The following is a 21,310-nucleotide window of genomic DNA, read 5'->3' as shown; positions in this document are numbered from 1 at the left end:
GAGGTTTTTCTTGTTGTATCATTTATTCATCACTCATAAAACTATCCACACTTTGGGGAGACTGCAGCAGATGTCTAATGCATGGGCCAGCAGGAAAGGGGGGTCCTGTTGGGATTCGGCTGCCTCCTGCGAGTCTGAGCAGCGTGCACAACCCCAGACCCATCCTGCAGATGGAGAGGAAGATGCTTCATCCTCCAAATCCCATTCTGTCTGGCGTGCATGCAGCGCTGCTGTAAAAACACAGCACAAATACGACTCCTCCGTGTTAAAATCCCTCCTGGTTGTTCAGCTGCAGGGCATCGTCCCCATGTCAAGTGGACCCCAGTTGCTCCGTGTGACCCCCAACCTCCCCGTTCTGCACGGCGATGTACAGCCATTAGTCATCCTACTGTACGCACCAGCAGCTGTGCCAATTAGCATAATTAACACACGAGGGCCAATTAATCTCTTGATTATGCCTGCCATTCACTTATCAGCTGCTATTATGGGAAGATCAGCTTTTGTACCTCTGCTTTCTATGCAAATAAGCCGGTTATGATGCCTTCATTACTTGATACACAATTACCCAGTGCAGATACCCATGAAATCGAGCACGGACAGATTGTCAGCACATAGGGTCCAGAGCCCAGGTGGATTTGGCAGCTAAAGGGCTATGAAAGCTCCCTCCATGTCCGAACGGCTGATGCTCACAGTTGGGCTTTTGGGGAACCTCTAAAATGCTGTGGGAGCCTCTGGCACAATGCTGGGCAATGTTAGCTCCATTTCAGCCATAGTAAGAGACACATAGGCACAAGCACGAGGGATGATTTTGGCCTTGGAGATGTGCTGTGGGGCTGCTGGCCTTAAGTTGCATCTTGGTGCTGTGCCACTGGATGCTGTAGCTGGGTGCATTCTCTTGTTACATAGGTGGTAACAGGGGCAGTCAGAAGGTCAGCAAGATCTATGGTCTAAGGAGATGCAACAGAACACAACGTGCCCTGCGTCCCCTCCATGGTCACCTCCCTGTGTGCCCCTAAAACCGAGGTGACAATGGCTGTTACCATCTCATACAGGTGAGACACAGGACAACGTGCTGGGGCAATTCAGGGCAATGCTCCCAGAGGGAAGAATGATCCCAGCTGATTTCCATTGACCTGGGTTGCCCCTGGATGCTCCAAGGGCTGCAGGAGGCCCCGCCTGCAGCTTCCAGGTGCATCCCATCTGCTCTGCAAGGTATAAAAGGCATCTGAGCAACCTCTTCTCTACCTGCTGGGTTTTTTCTTTTTGTTGGTGTGAAGATGGAGTCTGGAGGCAGCCTGGGAGTTGTCCTGTTGTGCTGGATGCTGGCTGAAGCAGCATCTTATAGTCCTTGGGATTTCTCTTCAAGGGACTCAGGAGTCTTGAGGGTCCGAGGGGACTCTTCTTGGAGGCCACCCCAGGTGCCTTCCTTCTCCCAGCCCTCCCCATGGGCATGGGTGGACGTGTCCCAGCTCCAGGCTGCATCCCCACTGCACCCCGTGTCTGTGTGGTGCCAGGAGGCTCAGATGGTGATCACAGTGCACAGGGACCTCTTTGGTACCGGGCGCCTGGTCCGGGCTGCAGACCTGACCCTGGGTACGGCTGCCTGCCCGGCCACAGCCCAGAATGCTGCTGAGAACGTGGTGACCTTCACAGCTGGGCTGCATGAGTGTGGCAGCACCTTACAGGTGAGGGGGGGTGCTGGGGTGAGGGGCTGCTCCATCCTTGGTGATGCTGCTGCTTGGGGTAATGTGATTTCTGTAGACTATAGTCCATGGTGGTGATGAGTAAATGCAAGCCTTTGGGGGCAATGCACTATAATGCCTAATTAGTTCTGCAGGTGTCTCAGTCCTAAAAATGGCCTGGTAAAGGTGATAGTGAGGGCTGGGGTTATGCTGTAGCACTTATCTGCTTGCAGCAGAAATTGAGCTGTAGTGTGACTGTTGCAGGGCTGTTTTTGCCAAGTATGGCACCTACTAGGTGAGGCACCCAGTCAGCTGCAAGCAGGGCTCCTGGTTTTTTCCTCGGGTTGGAGAACATGAAGGACAGGCTATGTCTCCATGGCTGATGTATATCCATGTCCTAGTACTGTCAGTGCTGAGGTTTTGACTGACTGGCTTGCTTTATGAACTTATCAGTTCTCCCAAATGTCCCTTCCAGATGACATCAGACTCCTTGATCTACAAAACAAGTTTGTTCTATAAACCTACTCCTGTTGGCAACATGGTCATTGTAAGGACCAGCCCGGCTGTGGTTCCTATTGAGTGTCACTATCCCAGGTGAGCAAACAGGACTGTTCCTCTGCATCCATGGACTTACAGTGATGGTTGCTTGTTTGTTAACACCTCTTTCCATTTAGGAAGAGCAACGTGAGCAGCAATGCTGTCCGACCTACGTGGGTTCCCTTCCACTCCACACTGTCAATGGAAGAGAAGCTGGTGTTCTCCCTGCGCCTCATGAGTGGTGGGTGTAGAGCTCCAGTCCCATTTTGCTCTGGTACTTGTATGGCCCAAGCAGAGCAAGACCTGAGCTGGACTGAAGCCTTAAAGAAGGGATGCGTGGGCTGCTCCTTGGTTGAGGGGCCCTACGTACATGGGAGGGCAATGTGCTTTTCTCCAAAGCTGCCTGTAACCTCAGCCTTCCCGTTCCAGATGACTGGAGGACAGAGAGGCTCTCCAATGGTGTGCAGCTGGGGGAAAGCCTGCATCTCCAGGCTGATGTCATGGCTGGGGGCCACGTACCACTGAGGCTGTTTGTGGATGACTGTGTGGCTACTCTGAGCCCTGACAGGAGCTCCTCTCCCCGATACGCCCTGATTGACCTCAGCGGGTAAGGGGGTGGCCTGGGCTGTGGGGTAATGCTGCAGATAGCTGGGGCTGCCCTGATGTCTGACCCTCATACAGGTGCTTGGTGGATGGGAGAGCAGACGATGCCACTTCAGCCTTCATATCTCCACGGCCAAGGCAGGAAACACTGCAGTTCATGGTTGATGCATTCAAGTTTGCAGGAGATGACAGAAACTTGGTGAGAAGCGATGCCTACCCCTCTTGTCCTGGCCTGCTCTGAAGTGGTCATGTTCTGCAGGACCAAACTCAACTCATCCTGGGGATGTTGGTTTAATTTCACTTCCAGATCTACATCACGTGTCACCTGAAGGTCTCCCCAGCAGACCAGGCCCCCAATCCACTGAACAAAGCCTGTTCCTTCAACAAAGCCAGCAGCCTGTGAGTAGCTGAAGGATGTGTGGATGGGCACAGCTAGAAGGAGAGGGTTCACAACCGATTCTTTCATGGGTATTTCTCTTTCAGCTGGGCTCCTGTGGAGGGTAGTGGAGATATCTGCAGCTGCTGTGAGACAGGCAACTGTCTGTTGTCTGGAGGATACTCCCGGAGAACCAACCCTCTGTCCAGATGGTCAGGGAGACGCTTGAAGAGGGATGCTTCTTCCAGGCAAGGTAGGGCTCAACGCATTCTAAACGCAGCCCTGAGTCCTGGTGACCTTCTAGCTTGGGATGGCAGAGGTGCTGGGTGGCCTCTAGGAAATAGGTCACATCTCAACGACAAACTTGGCTCTTCTTCAGTGTTGTAACTGCCCTTATGTCAAACCACTGGAAACCCATCCTTGCAAGGGCTGCCTTCCTGTAAGCCCTGAAATCTGGAGTGCTCAGGAACTCTTTCCCATGAGTTCAATATGTTTGTGTCCTCTTAGATGGGTCCTTGAGGAGAGCGGAAGCTGAAGTCTCAGTTGGACCACTGCTAATCCTTGATCCAGCTCAGGGATTGTGGAGCTCCTCAGGACGCCGTGTGCCAGCAGGGAAGGCACCACAGGGTATGTGGGATCCGTGTACAGCTGTGCCTTCATGTCTCAACTGAAGGTGACTCTAAGTTGACCTAATCATGTTCTTTCTTTCATGATTTCATACCTACACTGAATCTCTAGCATAATCAATGAAAGACAGCCTGGGGAGTAGTTTCCTGACACATCCTGTGAGTTCTGCCCCTGGCAGATGGTGGGAAGCCATTAGGTATGTAGTGAGGGGATTTTTGTCTCTTTCAGGTGCTGCTGGAGGACTTCCTATGCTGGTTCAAGTAGCCATGCTCATAGCTGCTGTTTTGCTGAGCTTAACTGCCCTTGGAATATTTCTTGTGTGTAAAAGATACAGTCGCCCTCCCAGTGTGTCTCTGTAATTCCTTGTTCCTAATAAAAAGAAATGCTTCTGTCCTCCCTTTGCCCTCAGTGGGAAGGAGGAATGGCAGCCTTGGGTCTGGTCTGCTCCAATGGGGGTGAGATGAGGTACCAGCCTCCAGGTAAGCCAATCACAGTGTGGCTACAGCTGGTGGTTTAGCTCCTATTTTTGGGCTTTCAGGGGAAAAAGCAATGCAGCTGACAGATGCTAAATGGATTTGGGACTTTTAGAAGTCCTTTTTGCTCCTCCTTAGCAGCGGTGATACTGGAGGACACAACAGCAGCTCTGTCTGGGACTTGTTGATGGTAGGAGTTGATATAGCCTGGAAGGAAAGTTCCTACTTCTGAAGATAAGGGCTGGAGGTAATATGATGTTCAATCCCTCACCTCATTCTGTAGCTTTTCCCTCTCCTGCACAGCATAAGCTTAGCTGCTTGGCTAAGCTCACCTATAGCCTGACCTGATCCTGTGGCCAGATGTCTGTGCCTCTTGCAGAGCTAGAGGGCACGAAGTCATCTGCGTGTATCAGGTGAACTGCCTTGTTTCATGCAACGTGGGGTCCTGTGCCTTGGGTGAGTCAGCAGTGGAGGCAAACACCTTGAATCAGGAATGCGCCTTGGTTGGGGATGGCGTGCTTTGCAAGGGGAATTCCCAAGCTTGTTGGCTGCCTTCTATCCATGTGCTCTAGGTTTCCATCTATGCAAGAAGTCAAATACTTAACATTTGCAGCAACCCTATCCAGTGAGGTTATTAAAGAAAATTTTGTCTCTTAAGGAGTGGTGAGGTATTGAAATAGACTGCCCAGGGAGGCGATGGAGACAATGTCTGTGGATACGTGTAAGAAAAGAGTAGATGTTACACTGAGTGATGATCAGGCATGGGCTGCTGGTTGGGCTGGATGATCTCAGTGTTCAATTCCAACCTCGATGAACACAGCAACCCTTCTCAAGCTGAATCCTAGACAGACTATGCAGAGGCCAAGCTGTGAGCCAGAGAGCAATGCCAGCAGCTCCAGTTCTTGGGCATTTTGTTCTGTTTTTTGCTACGTCCCTCTATATTTGCTGCTGATTAAAGGCATTGCCTCCTCTTGGCAGCTGAATCACAGAATGAGAATTGCCATCTTTTTCTTCCCCTTAAGCTCTTGGGCTGCAAGACCCTAGCCATTAGGCTGCAATCTCGCCCTGCTGATTTTCCTTACAACATGCTCAGACAAAACCTGAGCAGAGCTATGTTGCTGCAAATGATCCTTCCCTAACAGCCTTATGCAACCCCTTGTCAGGGAATGATCCTGTTTGCACGGAGCAATTAGCCTGGCACTTGTGCTCTGTGGGGTGTGAAGTAGGATCCCCATCCCTAGGCGAGCTTGATTTAGAAGCCTGGGGACAATGTGCTCAGGGGAAAATGTTTCCTAGTTCTCTTTTCAATGAATTAAGCAGCTGAGCCGAAATAATCGGGTGGAAAAATGAGACAGCCATGTAAAATTTTCTTATGGGTGGAAATTCTCCCAGATCAGGCTGTCAGCCTCAGTGTTTGATGCACAAGCTGTTTCGTGGAGGAGCTACAGGAGATTAAAACCCCTTTCTCTTTTCTGACATGACAGAATGACATGCCCAGGGAGGCTGGGCTGAGTGTGGCCAGGCAGGTCCTTAGGCACACCAATGAGGTGCTGATGGGGACCACCATACTGCGGGGGTTGGTCTATATTGATGCTCCTTCCAACAATGTTGTCTTCACTGATCTATAAAACCATTTGCCAGTGGTGTCCAGAGGAGCTAAACGTGCTTGGTTGAGCCACATAGGATGCAGAGAGCATTGGGTGAGCCTGAGAAACCCTCATGGGCTCATGAACCCATGGCTGGAGCTGCTCCTGTTGTAATGCTCAATCAGCATACTTGTGCACACCACATCCCTTCTGCTCTTTATTAGCATTCGTTTTCCTTGCACACATGAGCACCTGAGTAAAGACTTAATTAGAAAGCTGCAGATGCTGGTAGAACAATCAATTTGTGGGAATTAATAATGGGAGTGAGAACGCAGCGCAGTTATTCGCTGGTGTCTCCCACTTCCTGATTGCCACGTTGTATGGAGACGTTGGTGAGAGGATATGGGGGGGCTGCCAGGTGATTAATTAAAAGGAGAAGAATTTACTGCATGAGAGAACATCAGGTGCTACTTAAAAGGGTTTAAGGGTAATAAATGAGCAGGAGATCTGTGCCGTCCGCTGGGTGATGTGTGAGCACAAATGCCCATCTGTGTTGACTGCTTCCAACTGTCCCTGTTGGGGGAGAGATCACAGCAAGAACAATTAAAAGTTGGTAAAAGGTAATGAACTGGGGGTTTTTCCCAAGAGAGGTACTTCACTTCTGCAAGCTTATGGTGGGTCCTTCACCCAGTGAGGGTGATGCTGGAGAGGTCATAGGATGGATTGGGTTGGAAGGAGGATGGCTAGGGCCTGGCAGCTCAGAAATGCTGCATCAACCAGAGGAAGGCAAAAGGAAGGAAAAGAGGAACTCTTCACTTTGGCCATTCTGTGAGGTAGCAGCACACGAGAGGTGGTTGTGCTGAGCTGGGGTGATACAAGCTGTGTCCTTTCTCAGTCCTCTGCATCCACACAGCTCTGGACCTTCCCCTTAAGATGAGGGGAAGTTTGGCTGCCCATTTTTCTTGCTGTAGGTGCTCACAAATCAGCAGATCTGTATCAGGGCTGGTTTCCCAAAGATGTGCATTATTAATGCTCTGCCTCTACATGTTCAAGTAAATTGCTACATGGTTGTTTTTTTTTCCTTTTTTTTCCCCCCCTCTTTCCATGGCAATTAGCAAAGCAGAATGCTGCTCTAAATCTTGGTGAAGGTGAAATTGAGTTGTTTACTGTAAATAATATCCGTTTTCCTCACAAAAGGAGAAAGAAAGCAAAGTTCCTGGTATCCCTTGTGGGCATTCATTACCATCCCAGAGACAACAGCCTTTCCCTGAGGAGCTGCAGTTAATTCACTTCTCTTGTTCTTGCTGCCTTCCAAAAGAAAAAAAGTGCTGCAGTGGAAGTGGATGTGAAGGAGCAAAAGCCATTTGAAAACACCTCTGGTAAATTAAAGTTTTGCCGTATTTGCCGAGATAATTTAGTATAATTCCCTGCTAATGAATTAATGCACCACTTCTTGTTCATTATAGCTTTCCTAATTTGATTGGAGCTCCAAGTGCTATCTAACTTCATTACCAGCAAATATTAATGTAATAAGACACATTTGGACCTGAGCATCTGCAGGTGTCCCCTGCTCCTATGCTCTGTGTGCCCCACATTCAGCAGGGGTGAACCATGGCTTCCTTGGCTGATTGGGAACCAGGTTTGGAAGAGCAGGAGGAGGAAGGCAGGGGATGCTGCCCATCCATGGTGCTGCCTGCTCTTTGATGGACAGAGGAGCAATCCCATCTCTCTGCAGCCCTGATGGCCAGGAAGGAAAAAACAGAAGCTTAAAAATATGCTCATTGCATTAAGCACCATCAGTGATCCCACCGTGGCCTGGCTTTGAGCTGCTTTGGAACTTACTCTTTAATAAACACCCTGTAGGATGCAGGGATGGCATCAGCTCTTCCCAAACCCTGCTCCTCTATGCAAATAGCTCTGTGCATAATTTAAGTTCTGTGTTGCTTGTGCTGAGTAACCCTCTCCTCTTGAGCTAAAAAAAGGATGAGGAGGGGGAGTTTCTTTTTCCAAGCCTTTTTTTTTTTTTTTTTTTTTTTTGCTATTTCCTTCCCAAAGCCATGGGCAAAGAGGTGTTCCTAGGGCACCTACTGCAGCACAGCATCCCATGGTGGCCATGAGTAACATTCCAGGTCATCAGATGAGCCACATCCAGCACTGGAAGCCAGCTGGTAAAAAATGAAGGTTTTGATGTAAGAATGAGGTTGGGATGAGTCCCATCAGCACTGATCCTGACACCCCAGGACTTTGGCCATAGGCTTTGCTGAAGGCAAGGTCCCTCCTGCCTCAAGTGGCACTGGGGACGCAGCTCTACTCCTCCCCAAGGCCACTGCATCAAAGCCAACAGCTTTGCTTTTCTCTGCTCATTACTATTATTTTTTTTTTCCCTTTCAAGAGCCACCATGTTTTAATTATTTATTTGGAGCATGATTAATGTTTTGTCTGATGCTGTTCCGCCAGGGGAGCCCCGGTACATTTTGGTTTAGCGAGAGCTAATTAAGAAGTCCCATCAAGCATGTCATCCCTTGTCTTACAAGCACCTCCAGGGCTGCTCTGACATGGCTGCGTTCCTGCAGGCTCGGCTGGGTCTAGGACCATCATGAGAGCCCTGGGGGGACTGATGGGGCCCGGGGCTCTGCTGGGGGGTCCCTGCAGCTGTCTCCATCTGGGGAACTTCTGGCTTCCCAATGAAAGGGATGTGGGGCTGTGAGAACTTTGTCCCTGTTCTCTTGTCCCCAGAGGTGAGTGCAAAAGCCTGTCTTGGCCACCCGGAAAGGGAGTGCTGCTTGCTTCAGCCACATCCCACAGTGGGGACAGGACCCAGAGGGCTGCTGGTTAAAGTTGGGTGATGTTCTTGGCCTCAACTCCACCCCTTGGTGGAAGAAGGGGAGAGCCTCAACATCTGTGTGGGACGTGGTGACACGGGTGTGTGTGGGCACCCACTGCCACCCAGTGGTGGAGAGCACCCAGTCACTGAGCAGCAGGGTGCAGAATGCAGTAAATATTTGTGTACGTTACCCACAAGGGTAGCAAAGGTTCAGGTCTAGCTCAGCCATGGCCACCAGAGGACCAGACCTGAATTTCCTCCTTCAGCTCAGGAAGGGTAGCAGCGTGAAGTAGTTGGATGTGTCTCAATGGAGAAAACCCATCCTGATGGGCACTGTGTGACTGCTCCAGCACCCAGGTGACGTGTGAGGAGCGGTGGCAGTGTAGTTTGCTGAGCTGGAGCTGGTGCACTGCATGGCTCAACCACTGTGTCTGGGCAGAGGACACAGGTGGAACCTGGTGACCTTCACCCAAGATCTGCCACACCGTGGGGACACTAATGGGCACAGTCAGCCCCACTTGAGGCCTCTACCAGTTTGTGGGCTTGCGAGCCTATATGAGCTCAGCTTGGGGTTGGTAGTGCCTGTCTGAGCTGTGCTGTGGGATTGCTCATGTCCATGTCTATGTGCAAATCTATATCCATGTCTACATCCATGTCCATGCTGATGTCCGTATCTGTGTTCATGCCAATCCATCCATTTCCATGCCCTTGCCTAGGTGCAAGGCCGTATCCATGTCCCTAGCCATGTCTGTGTACAAGACTATTCTCATGCCCACATCTATGCCCATATCCCAGTCTACATCCATGCATTACGGACACTTGTCCATGCCCCACTGATTCTTTCCACTTGTTCCCACTGTGATCTGGACTGGCCTTATCCTCGCCACCCTGCCTCATGATATGGGTTCCACACTGCTGCCAGATCCCACTCAGTCCCCCTCATCCCTCATGGGGACGCTGGGACAGCTCATTCCCATCTCCCACATTCAGCAGGCAGGACCCAGGGAGCCAGGCTTACACATCTCCACCCCATGGGTACCAGGAGAGCACAGTGACAACAACCTCAGGAGAGAGATGGGAAGAATTTGGGGGGATGGAAGCTGTTGCAAGTAATGCATTTTCTGTCTGCAAGGAGATAACCTCCAGCAGGTGTTACCCAGCTCTGGAGCATGCAGAGGCAGATGGAAACATGGCTGAAGATAAGCAGAGCTGGGCAAGACGGGACACACAGTCACTGCATTGCAGAGCAAATCAGACTGGGGATGTGCGGGTGTGCTTTTGGGATGCTCTTACCCTGCAGCATCCTTTTTTTCCCCATTGGGCAGAGCACTGTGGGGCTGGATGGGTGAGGATGAGGAGGGAAGCGCTTCAGCATCCTGAGGGTGAAACAGCTCCTGATATCTGGAAGGGGAGCCTGAAGGCAAGCCGATCTCACAGTTATAAAGAAGAAGCATTGCACGAGGCACTGGTACATTTCTTGCAGTAATTCAGCCGTGGAACAGCAAGGAACAAATAAGACAAGATGCTGTACATTAACAGAGGCAGAAGGCATAGCCTTTCCCTTGAAAAAACAAAACATTCGTCTTCCAGCTGCGGCCAGCACCCAACCCTGAGCAATATGCAGTCCTTGAGGCCACCAGTGGAAATGGGGGGCACCAAGGCAAGGAAGGAGGTGGCCCATGGGCTCCTTCAGCATGACAAGCATTTGGATTTTAGCAGGAGGTGGGGCACTGGAAGCCTTGTGGGGTGTTTGGGATGCAGGCGTTGTCTCTGCTGCCGGGAGCCCGTCTTCATTTTGCTTCTATTTTTCCTGACCTCCTCCCCAGGTAAAAGCATTTCTTTGCATTTTCCCCCTAAGGATGGTGAAAGCGAGAAACCTGCTTTGCTCACCATCCCCGACCGGAGGCAGCTGATTCAAATGCAAAGCTGAAATTTTGCTTTAAAACCCATCAAACCGTGCCAAACGCCAGCACGGTACCCGCCGGCGGGCGAGGAAAGGGCAAAAATGAGCAAAGCTGTCACATCTCGTCCCCGAGGCGAAGAGCAGCCGGAGCCGTCGTGCTGGGTCGTGTCCTCGTTTTATTTGCTGATTGTTTCTTTATTGCTTCTGGAGAAAACACGAGCCTTTTGCCCCTTCCTCTGCCAGCTCTCGTGTGGTGCCCGGCTCTGTTTTGGGCTTTCTCAAAGTTTTTGTGGTGTCTGAAGAGGGGTTGAGGATGGGGGACAGGGAGGGATGCTCCTATCCTGGCCGTTCCCAGGTGTTTGGGGCAGTTTTTTGCTATGGGCTGATAAATATTAATTCATTAACATATGGTGTCCTGAGGAAGACAAGGTGTTCTCCCCACATTGGAAATGTTGACGTCCAACTGAACGCCCAGAAAGTCACTTAGAAATGAAGAAGAATAATAAAAGAACTGCACCAGGACAAAAAAGAGCCCCATCAGTCCTGTGGGAGCCATAATTTTGAGTGACCAATGCAAATCCTGCTGGGACACAAAGCCCGTTCATTCAGCACCATTCATCACCAAGCAATTATTACCAGTCCGAATGGTTCCTCCACATTTCAATTAATAATTTGTGTTCTCTTCTTGAAACTCTTCTTCTTCTTGCCCTAAAAACACCCACATTTTCCTGCTCAATAACAGCAGAACCCTTCTGTGGCTGTCTCTGGTCGTGTAGAAGAGCGCAAGGACATTGCCTGCAGATTGAGCTGCTCTGAATATTTACGTCGTGCTCCTCCTGAAATTATTAAAGAATAAAGCTGCATCTATTAATCACACTTTTACAGTGGGGCTCAGCTGTAAAGAAAACTCTTAGAAGTTAATAAGCAACCAGCTGTTGGCATGCAAAATAATAGAGGAGCTGTCCTTTCCCACTTCTCCTTGTGGTGGGGTGCCTTTCTCCAGCACATGGGACAGGGATGCTCAATCTCTTGGTAGATCTATTTGTGAAAATAAATTTTATTTTCTTGTGAATTTTCACAAAATCCCAGCCCTGGGGATATGGGGAAATGCGGAAGGAGATGGTGTTCATACAGCTGTGAAGGGGAAAAAATCCTAAAAACTAGGGGGAGAAAAAAAAAAAAAGTCTTAAAAGACCTAAAAAATGAAATTGTACTTCTTATTTCAGCTCATGGGAGGTGGTGATTCCCATCAGCAGGCATGCCCTGGTCTGTAACCTCAGAAATACCAATTGCTCCAAGTATGGGGACCCCAAGATGGGGACGTGATGTGATGTGGGTCCCTGAACTCCATCGCTGCCGTTCCTGGGGTTAATTCCCTCAAACCACCCATGAGTTCTCAATTTGCTTTTTTCCACCCTGTTTTCCCTACCAAGTGCCTACAGAGCGTCACAGCGAGGGACGTTCGCCCTCCCTGGCCCAGCCACCAAGCTCTCTTGGTGTCCCCAGGTGAGAAGCTCACCTCTCTTGGTACATATATACATAGGATCTCTATATGCTATTGTCAATATTCTCCAGGATGAACAATTTATTGAGCTGCACCTTCCATCCACAAAGCAGTCGAAAATTCCCTGAGCCTCAAAAACGACGGGTAAGGTAGTTGGACATTTGTCTCCTCTGCCAACTTCTCATCTCAATTTTATTAGTAGTAGCGATTTATTTAAATATATATTTATATATGTATATATATATATATACTTCTGATCCCTTCCCAAGACACCCAACCCCAACCCTTGGCCGGAACCGACGTCAGTTTTTCGTTTTGAGTTTCTGTTTGGCCGGGATGTAAGGCAGCACCGTCTGGGTGCTTTTGTCGGCCACAGTCTGCGTGCTGCTGTTCCTCATCAGCCGCCGCGCCGGTGGCCCTCCAGTAGTGCCACCACCATTGCCACCGACAGACGGTTGGTTCTTCGGGGTCACCTTGAGGCCCCGCTCCTCGGTGCCGTCCTCGTTTGGGGACGCTTCGTCGGCACCATCCCCATCATCGTCGCAGCACAAGGCGTGGTACAGCACCTTGTCGCTGAAGCGGACCCGCTCCCTCGTGCCGGCTGTCCGGTGATGGGGACCTTTCTGTTGGGGAGCGAATGCCTCCTCGCTGGATGAGTCCGGGGTGCCCCCTCGGGGCCCGTTGGCGATGGGCACCCCGCCGTTCATCAGCCGGTAGTCGGGCTGGCGGCACGGCGGGGGCTGAGGCCGTGGGGGGTCGGGGCCGTCGCCTTGGTCTGATGGGGTGGAGGTATCCAGGAATGAGCAGAATTCCCAGCTGTCGGACAGGATGTCGGCCGCTGCGAAGTCGAGGGGTCCCAGCTCGAAGGAGACCCCCCCTTTCTCGCTGCTGGAGGTGCTGCTGGCCGTCGCTGTCGTCCAATCATCCGGCTCCAGCTCGAACTCGAAGTCGGACGTCAGCCGGTCGATCTGGCTCACTACCTGTGGGCAGATGGACGGACAGATGGACGGATGGATCGGCCCTTAGCGGGAGGAGGAAGAAGCCCACCCAATGGCATGGTGACTCTGGGATACTCGTGGTGCCCAAGTAGCTCCCTGCTATTTTCTGGGGACCCCCAATAAGCTTTGGACCGCATAGAGGGGGGTCAGAAGGCAGTAAACACCCCAAATCCCCATGCACGTGGCATCCCTTACACTCCACCATGGGGAAACAGCAGTAAAAACTGCCTGCCTTCTTCTCCCAGTATCTCAGCTCCCCAAGTGGGGAAAGTGAAGCAGGCCATCCTAAGGTTGCATGATGAATGCTCCCCCATCACTAACAAAGTGCTTGATGTATCAAGAGCCAGTGAGAGCACGGCATCCTGGGGACAGAGTGGTGCCCCATGGTGTCCAAATCTGTCTCCACGTCCTTTGTAGGGTTGCTTTTCATGATTGCTTTGCCCTTCCTTCTCATCCCTCAGCCCACCCACATGTTGTTTCCTGGTGGAAGTAAACCACGAGCTTCCCAAAATAAGGACGGAAGACAAATCCACACTCAATGTCCTGCCTGACACTTTCATCTCCTCCTCCACAATCTGCCACCAATCCTTGCTGTATCTCCACCAGCATCATGCCCAAGGCTGTTGGTCTCTCCTCATCCACTGAGAACAAACAATCCCAGTGCTAAACCATTCCCCCATCATTTCTATAGACTTCATGACACAAGTTTTTGAACACTTTTGGAGGAAACTAAATCCTCAGGCTTCAACCTTCCATCCCATTTTCATCACAGAGGCTTTTCCTTGGTTTCTATCCCATGCCCTCGTTCTGTGCATCCTCAGCTTTGAGTCAGAGGGTCGGGTGAAATATTAAAATGCTATAAATGCACCCTAAAACTGTCCAGCAGCCAGGGGCTCATCTGAAGGACACAATGTGATCACTATCCATTCTCCAGGCTCTGGCTTTAGAGGATGCCAAGAGCAAGCTGGGGCCCCTGGCTGGAGCTGCAGCACCCACAAGAAACATCTCAAATGAGAAATGCTCCCAAAGCACAACCAGATTGCTTTTTATTTCCTTATCCTTCTTGTTCTTTGGGTGAAAAAGGAGAGAAAAGAAGCCTGCGCGACTTCTTCTTTCTCAGTGACGGGAAAGAATGAGGAAGAAGCTCAGGAAAAGAGTTGTCCCTGGGAAACACCCAGTTATTATTATTTTTTAATAAGGCAGAAAAATGATTTCATGAAGCCCTTTGCTAAAATGAGATCACCTCTCTTTGCAGGAAAGCACAGCACCGGGTCCCTTTCCCAAACTGGGGGACCCTCCTCACTTCTCCCCACCACTGGGACCCCCATGGGGATGTTGGCACCTGGGAGGCAGGAGGAGCCGCGTCTCCGCTGTCCCCATTGCGGTCCTTGTGGGGATTAATGTCACATCAGCTCTATTTTTAGGAGAGCCCTTCCCTGCACTTTCTATTTTAACTGGGCGGTGGGGGGGTGTTAAATACCTCCGTGACACTGGGTACCTGCTGAGGATTTGAATGCAAAGCAGGATTTGGTCTTTTCTTCCCCTCTGCTTCTTTGGATTGTTGGAGGATTTTAGCGGAGTGAGCTGGGATGGGGGCGATGGGGAGGGGCAGAGAGACCTGAGCCCATGGCTATGAATGGGTTTTGGGGTGATGAATGGGCCCGGAAACTGCATGTGGATGCTGGGGCCACTGGGGTTAGCTGGGTGCCAAGAGAGGACATCCCTCACCTATAGGATGGCGTGCGATAGCCTCACATTGCGCCAGGGGAGCTTCAGTTTGGACATTAGAAAGAGTGGTGATGCATTGGCTGCCCAGGGAGGTGTTGCTGTCACCGTCCCTGGAGGTGTTCAGGAAATGTGGAGATGTGGCACTGAGGGACGTGGTGGGCTGGGGTTGGGCTTGGTGATCTTGGAGATCTTTTTCAACCCTAATGTTTCTGTGCAAATTGATGGAGCTGGGCTGACTGACCAGCCGCCTCCAATCACCCCAACTGGGAGCCCTGGACGCTCCCCACCCTGGGCGCCCACCCAGCAGAACAGCACAGGGAGCTTTTTTAAAGCTAACATCTGTGCACCCAGCAGGTTCCCTTCCCAGCTGGGTACCTGCCAAGGGGTGACCAACAACTGGAGCGCCGTTGCTTTGTTTCATTAATTCTTTTTAAACGGAGTTTCGGTCACCAGCTTGGCTGCAACGGCTCGCGTTTCGACACAGTGCCCGCGCTGTTTCCTATTCGCCAGATAATTTCTTCTGACAACTCAGCAGAGCTGTTGGGGAGCCGGCGGATGACGCGGGAGGACAAGAGGGGACTTCAAAGGCTGCGTCCGAGCGGGCGGTGCGCTCTCCCCGATGCGGGCGGCGATGGATAATGCACCTCCAGGAGCGGATGGAAGGAGCAGGGAGATGCTCACCATCAAAGTGCCGCAATCTCACGGCCCTGGCGTCGCAGCCTTTGAAGTGGAGCAGCGGTGGGATCAAAGCGGGGGGCAGCGGGGAGCTTTTGGTTCGGTGACGGGCGAGCTGTGCCTGTGCGTGTGTCATCCCACCCCAGTGCTCTCACAGCGTGGGGCAAAGCACCGGTTCTGAGAGAGGAGCGGTGGTTTTTGCGCCCCGTTCCCAGCACTGCACTCTGAATCATCCCTGAATTGAAAATCCATCCCTCCATTGGGAAAAGGAGCAGCCCTAAGACTCCAGCAGCCCCATGACCCTGCAGCCCTGCAGAAGGGACCTTCCCACGTCTCCCCAAACACTTTTCAGTGAAGGGGAGGTAGATGTTTAATAATGAATAAATGATTAATAGGAGCTCGCTTGCAAGGAGAAGCTGGGTGACAGTGGCCTCTCTGCCCAAGCTGACACGTATAAATGAGCACACTGTGTTGTCTGTTCCAGTGCATCGAGCATCTCTGGACCATTTGCTGTATCATCAGCCACTAAAGAGTTCAAACTCATCACACACATCTTTGAAATGTGCTGTTAGAATAGCAAGCTACCCTCTCACCAAGAACTTTCCAAAGCGTTGCCAGATAATCACCTATCAATTACAACATCATTAAAGTATTTTATTTTAAAGTATTGTACTGCAACCTTTCCTGCCTCCAAAGGGAGGAGCAGGGGATGACCGGGTATCGCCTACCCCCGGGGGTACAGGTATGATGGGACACTCTGTGAGATTTTAGGGGGCTTGTATGCACACCTGGAGTTGTGCACAGATGGCATCACCTCTTCCTGCTGTGCATCCCATAGGAATGCAGGTACCGGGGATTTGGGTATCAAGGATGAAGGATGCAGGAAAGAAGGATGCAGGCACCAGGGATGGAGGATGAGGGTACTAGGGCTGTATAAGAAGGATGCAGGCACCAGGGATGTAGGATGAGGGTAGTAGGGCTGTATAAGAAGGATGCAGGCACCAGGGATGGAGGATGAGGGTACTAGGGCTGTATAAGAAGGATGCAGGCACCAGGGATGGAGGATGTGGGGACCAGAGTTTGTACCAGTGGTGCAGGTATGGAGGATGGAGGATACGGGTACCAGGGACGTGGGTACCAAACATATGGGTACCAAGGATGGAGGATACAGGTACCAAGGGCAGAGGATGTGGATCCTGCTCAGCGGAAGCACATTTGGTCCTGGCCTCCTGTGTAATTTTTACTTCCAGTGTGCGATCTCAGACGAAGATTTAATAATCATTTTCCCCTCACATAATACAGCCCTGTCGTGGAGCGCTGGAGAATAATTATATACACAAAAGGGAAGAGGGAGGGAGGGAGAGTGGGAGAAAAGACTGGTAAAACAGCATCCCCGATACAATGGACATCTGGAATGACAGCCTTCAGAGAGAAAACAATATCAGGAGTGAGGAATGAGCAGGGATGGGTGCAGAGAGAGAAGAGGAGAAGATAGATGTCCCCAGAACCCTACGGCTGGTCGTCAGATTTGTGCTGCAGGCAGCTTGGGATGCACCCCTTGGGTGCAAATAAGTTGTCCCCTGTCCTGCTTGTCTCCTCCTGCAACTCCTGGAATGGATGAACCTCTCCAGAGCCCCTCACACCTGCCCTGTGTCCTCAGACCACCTTCTCCTCTTCCCCACCTGGATTGAGCAGCCTATCAAGGGTGCTGCAGGGATGCTAAAGGACTTTACAGGCCCAAAAGTTGAATGGAGACCAAAGAGTTAAGCTCTGAAGCACTCAGAAAGGATGCTCAGGTGCATGCAGAGGTCTCTCCTGGCTTTAAATACATGGGCTTTATGAAAGGGGCACTGAAGCAGCTGTGAATTGCCATTTTTAAAGGCCTCTCGAAGCTCCAAGAGGAGAGCAAAGTGAGTTCAGATCAAACAGAAAACAGCTCTGCCTCCTGATTATTATTATTATATTATTATTATTATTATTATTACTATTTTCAGTATGTCAGGGATTTGTCAGAGGGGTTCTGGGCTGTCCCTTTGGAGCTGAAGGAACCAGGGGCCTTTCTACCCTTGGTGTGCTTAGGTTTGCTTTCTGCAAAGGAATAAGAGCTCTGGTGGGGCGATGAACTGGGATGTGGCATCACCTGGGGACCAGAGCTGGCTTTCCCAGGGGACTGACCTCTCTAAAGCCCCATGGAATGAGCAGAGCTATCCCAACGAAGGCCCCAGGAAAAGCTTCATGCTGGTAGGTGTCACACCTCCCTGAGCATGGCCACATCTACACTAACTATGCTGTCAGTCCACCTGCATCCCAAGAGCTCCAGCTGGCTTCTGGGGCCTTCGCGTGACCCCCACACAGTCTCTATCCATGACCCCCCAGCAAAACCTGCACTAATTTCTTCCTATCCCTCACGGAAATGAGCCCTCACCCATTCCAACAACCCAGCCACACTTGGCTCAGGGCACACAGCCATCGGCCCCATCCCAAAACTAAGCCATGCTCAAAGCCACCACCACGTTCCCAATCAAGAAGTCCACAGCTCATGGCCACAAACAGGTCCGCTTCCCAAACACACTGGGGCTGTGCAGCCCTTCCACAATTAAATTCCCCATCACTGCATCTCTGGACCAACTGGAAGCTCAAACCACACTTTGTATGGATATATACACATTTTTTGCCTGCAGAAAAGAGCCTTCTGCTGTGTCTCCCTTCACAGAGTCGCCACCCCTGGGTCACCAGCACGAGGGATCTGTCACCTCCTCTCCATCCACCCCTGTGCTTTGAAACAGAACCCTCCCAGGACAGAGCATCAGAGCACCCCAGTTTCCCCAAGATTTGCCCAGCTTCAGCTCTGTGCTCCAAGCTCTCTCCCAGCATCTATGGGGACGGGGCAGCATGGCCCCAAGCATCAAGGTCAACAACAAATTTCTCCAAACCTGGCTTATTTCCCCCCACTTTTTGGAAGTGATGCTGGTGAGGACGGGGCTGGGACAGGGTGCAGCCTCAATCACCCCGTCTCCTTGTACCCCTGTGCTGCATCCCACCCGACACCCTCTCCTACCTCCCGGAGCTCCTTGGCGACCTCCTTGAGCTCCTGCAAGATGCCTTCCAGTTGCCCGATGACCATTTTCATCCGGCTGCGGATCCTCTCCCTCTCGCCTTCGCTTTTGCCGCTGCTACAATTGCTGCTGCTGCTGCTGGGGGGGTCACTGGGCTGCCTGTCCTGGCAGCTCCGGGAGTCCATCCTTTCCTACCGGCCTCGGCTCCCGGCCCCAAGGGCTCTGTCCATCCTGCGACCCCCAAACCTGGTGGCCTGGCGTCCGCGCAGCCCCTCTCGGCCGGAGAGCTCTCACCATCTTAACGCTCCCCAGGAGTCCCTGCTGGCCTCCCCGCCTCACCACCGAGGCCGTTGTCGGGGGGCTCCGAGCCGCGGTGTGGAGCAGCAGGACGGCTGGGGGCTGCTCCAGGCAGCATGCAGAGCCGGGCGGTGGGTGAGGGGGGGCTCAGCCGGCGGCCGTGGGGATGCACAGGGGGACCATGGAGGAGGAGGATGAGTCCCTTGGATGTCCCAGGAAGCTAAAATCCGGCGGATGGAGCTTTTCCTGCTCGTTGGGGATGGGGAAGGTGATGCAGGGCCGGGTGCCCCCCAGGAATGGTGCAGCCACCCCACGTTGGGCCCTCGCTCCAGGGCCGGTGGCTCCGATGCGAAGCGGTGCTGAGGGGCTCCGGGTTTCCCTCCTGCAGGGATAGACAGACAGTGAGGGAGCCAGCCCTGCTGGGGATGGAAAAACGGGGAGGGGAGAAGGCTCTGTATAACCACCCCCCCACCCTTGCTTTGAGACATGCAGACGGGGGTCTCGCTGAGCCAGATGGACGGACAGGCAGACAGATGGACAGACAGACAACCTGGGAACTTACCGGCGCAGAGGTGAGCAGGCAGCCAGATTCAGATCGCCCTTTTCCAGCACCTGGCTCCACTCCAAGCTCTTCCTCGTCCTTTTATTATTTTTTTTTTCTTCCTTCTTCCCCCTCCTCCTCTTCCTCCTCCTCTTCCTCCTCCCTCAGGGCTTCTACGTGGAGGCCGGGGGCCACCTTCTCTTGGCTGCTGTCAGAAGGGGTGAGATGTTACCTGCGGGTTCTGGGGGAAGGGGACATCCCTTGGGAGCCCTCCACTTTAAGGGGGGTCAATCAAAACGCCCCCTCAGCCCCATCTCTTCCCTCAGGAGGTAGGGAAATGCACTGAGGCAGAGTGGGGAGGGGGGGCACGGTAGGGAAGACTGGTGTGATTGCATCCTCTGAACCCGTTACTCTCATCTTGCATCCCTGCTACTTGAATCCTCCATCCCAGTGCTTACATCCTCCATCCCCTCCACCTGCATCCCTGAATCCTTGATCCTTGGTATCTGCATCCTCTGCCCCCAGTGCTTGTATCCTCCATCCCTGGTGCTCACCACCCTGGTACCTGCATCCCCGGTACCCACATCCGTGGTGCTCACATTCCTGGTATCCTCATCCCTGGTACCCGCATCCTCCATTCCTCCATCCCCTGTTCCCACATCCCCGGTTCCCACATCGTCCATCCCCTATTCCCGCATCCCCCTCCCGTTTCTCCCCATTCCCCCTCCCTTTACTCCCCCCGGGACCGACCGGCGGTAGCGATGCCGGTTCAGGGCCGGCCGCCCCCTGGGCTCCGGGGGGGCGGAGCGGGGCGGGCGGCTCCCGGCGCCCCGGGCAGAGCCATGGGGCGGGGGGGGGAGCGGCGGTGGGCGCCCGGCCCCGGCCCGGCCGCAGCCTCCCCGCGGCTCCCGGTTCGGCTGCTGTGTCAGAGAAAGGGGCCGAGCCTCGGCGGGCGGGGGGGGCTTAAAGGAGCCGGGAAAGCCTTTAGAATAAATGAGGGGAAACTGAGGCACGGCTGGGGATGGGGCTGGATGCTGGTGGGCTCCGCTTGTCCCCGCTCTGACGACACCATCAGGGTGCAAAACGCACCCCGCCGCTGTGAGGTTTGGTGCAGTTTTTGGAGGAGTGGCTAAAAAACAAAGACGGATCGAGCACGAAGGCATCATGCAGCAAAAGGGCAGGAGGAGAAGCAGCACCACAGGGCTGAGCGTGGCTGGTTTGGAGGAAAACAAGGGAGAAAGGAAAAGGATGGGGCTGGAAGGGATTCAGCGGGGCTGCAGGCGAGATTTCCCCGTGCAGAACCCGGACGATAGGTGGCAATCCCAGGTCTACGCGAGGCAAAGCAGCGTGCGCCTACGTGTCTGATATATTGCCTCCCCTCGGCTGCGTGCAGAAGTGCTGAGCACACTTTTTGGCTGGCGCCCGACCTGACTCGTCCTTCACCCAGGGCTCCCTGAGCTCACCCCGAGCCAAAGCCCAGCCCCGGGTGGTGCTTTGGGTGCACTCTGGATGCCCACGGGTCTTTGGGGTTGGGGTCCTGCCATGGGGCACCCAACTCTCATCATCCCTACGATGGATCTGTGTTTTTCTGGATGCCCCACCATAAAGCAAGTGAGGCCGAAGGCTCCTGCGTGATCCTCACCATCCCAGGTGCCCATTGCTGCTGTGCAGCCTCCCTGCCGTGACTCACTGGCACAGATGTAATTCCTCATTAAGCAGCGCTTCTTTTCACAGCCGTTTCTTTCTGTTTCTTTTGTATTTTGATTGGAGTGCCAGTCAGTTTTTCTTCTTTCCCACCAGTTTATCAATTCCTCCTCTCCCTAAAGGGAGGGACGAGGGAATGCAGAAAGATGTGCTGAGCCAGGAAGCGCCTCAGGTCCCAGCCAGTGGGGGAAAACCT

The 21,310-nt window shown here is 52.6% G+C and overlaps 2 protein-coding genes across 3 annotated transcripts; one reads left to right on the top strand and one right to left on the bottom strand.

The window, feature by feature from the left end:
- The first annotated feature begins 1,249 nt into the window (after positions 1-1,249).
- Positions 1,250-4,252, top strand: LOC125698133 (zona pellucida sperm-binding protein 3-like). Its single transcript, XM_048956062.1, has 9 exons — positions 1,250-1,685; positions 2,158-2,276; positions 2,357-2,460; positions 2,649-2,826; positions 2,901-3,021; positions 3,130-3,221; positions 3,306-3,451; positions 3,706-3,825; positions 4,054-4,252. The coding sequence occupies exons 1-9, from the start codon at positions 1,278-1,280 to the stop codon at positions 4,182-4,184; spliced, it is 1,419 nt and encodes a 472-aa protein (XP_048812019.1). The 5' UTR covers positions 1,250-1,277; the 3' UTR covers positions 4,185-4,252.
- A 7,991-nt stretch (positions 4,253-12,243) lies between these two features.
- INSYN1 (inhibitory synaptic factor 1) lies at positions 12,244-20,263 on the bottom strand. 2 transcript variants are annotated; one of them, XM_048956114.1, is made up of 4 exons: positions 20,161-20,263; positions 19,432-19,615; positions 18,575-19,251; positions 12,244-13,095 (listed from the first exon to the last, which is right to left on the bottom strand). In XM_048956114.1, the coding sequence occupies exons 3-4, from the start codon at positions 18,755-18,757 to the stop codon at positions 12,418-12,420; spliced, it is 861 nt and encodes a 286-aa protein (XP_048812071.1). In that variant the 5' UTR covers positions 18,758-19,251; positions 19,432-19,615; positions 20,161-20,263; the 3' UTR covers positions 12,244-12,417. The 2 variants fall into 2 exon arrangements, with proteins under 2 accessions (XP_048812071.1, XP_048812070.1); XM_048956113.1 differs by having other exon boundaries at positions 19,432-19,618; positions 20,161-20,251.
- Positions 20,264-21,310: the final 1,047 nt, after the last annotated feature.

Source organism: Lagopus muta, chromosome 10 (genome assembly GCF_023343835.1).
Source record: "Lagopus muta isolate bLagMut1 chromosome 10, bLagMut1 primary, whole genome shotgun sequence".
Taxonomy (NCBI): Eukaryota; Metazoa; Chordata; class Aves; order Galliformes; family Phasianidae; genus Lagopus; species Lagopus muta.
Note: the sequence above shows the minus strand (reverse complement) of the source record. Positions and strands in the feature narration are given on the sequence as shown.

Coding starts and splice junctions, on each gene's coding strand:
- LOC125698133 (XM_048956062.1), top strand. CDS start 1,278: ATGGAGTCTGGAGGCAGCCTGGGAGTTGTCCTGTTGTGCTGGATGCTG. Junction 2,461..2,648: donor CTCCCTGCGCCTCATGAGTG/GTGGGTGTAGAG, acceptor TTCCCGTTCCAG/ATGACTGGAGGACAGAGAGG. Junction 3,452..3,705: donor GGATGCTTCTTCCAGGCAAG/GTAGGGCTCAAC, acceptor GTGTCCTCTTAG/ATGGGTCCTTGAGGAGAGCG.
- INSYN1 (XM_048956114.1), bottom strand. CDS start 18,757: ATGGACTCCCGGAGCTGCCAGGACAGGCAGCCCAGTGACCCCCCCAGC. Junction 13,096..18,574: donor TCGCCAAGGAGCTCCGGGAG/GTAGGAGAGGGT, acceptor ATCTGCCCACAG/GTAGTGAGCCAGATCGACCG.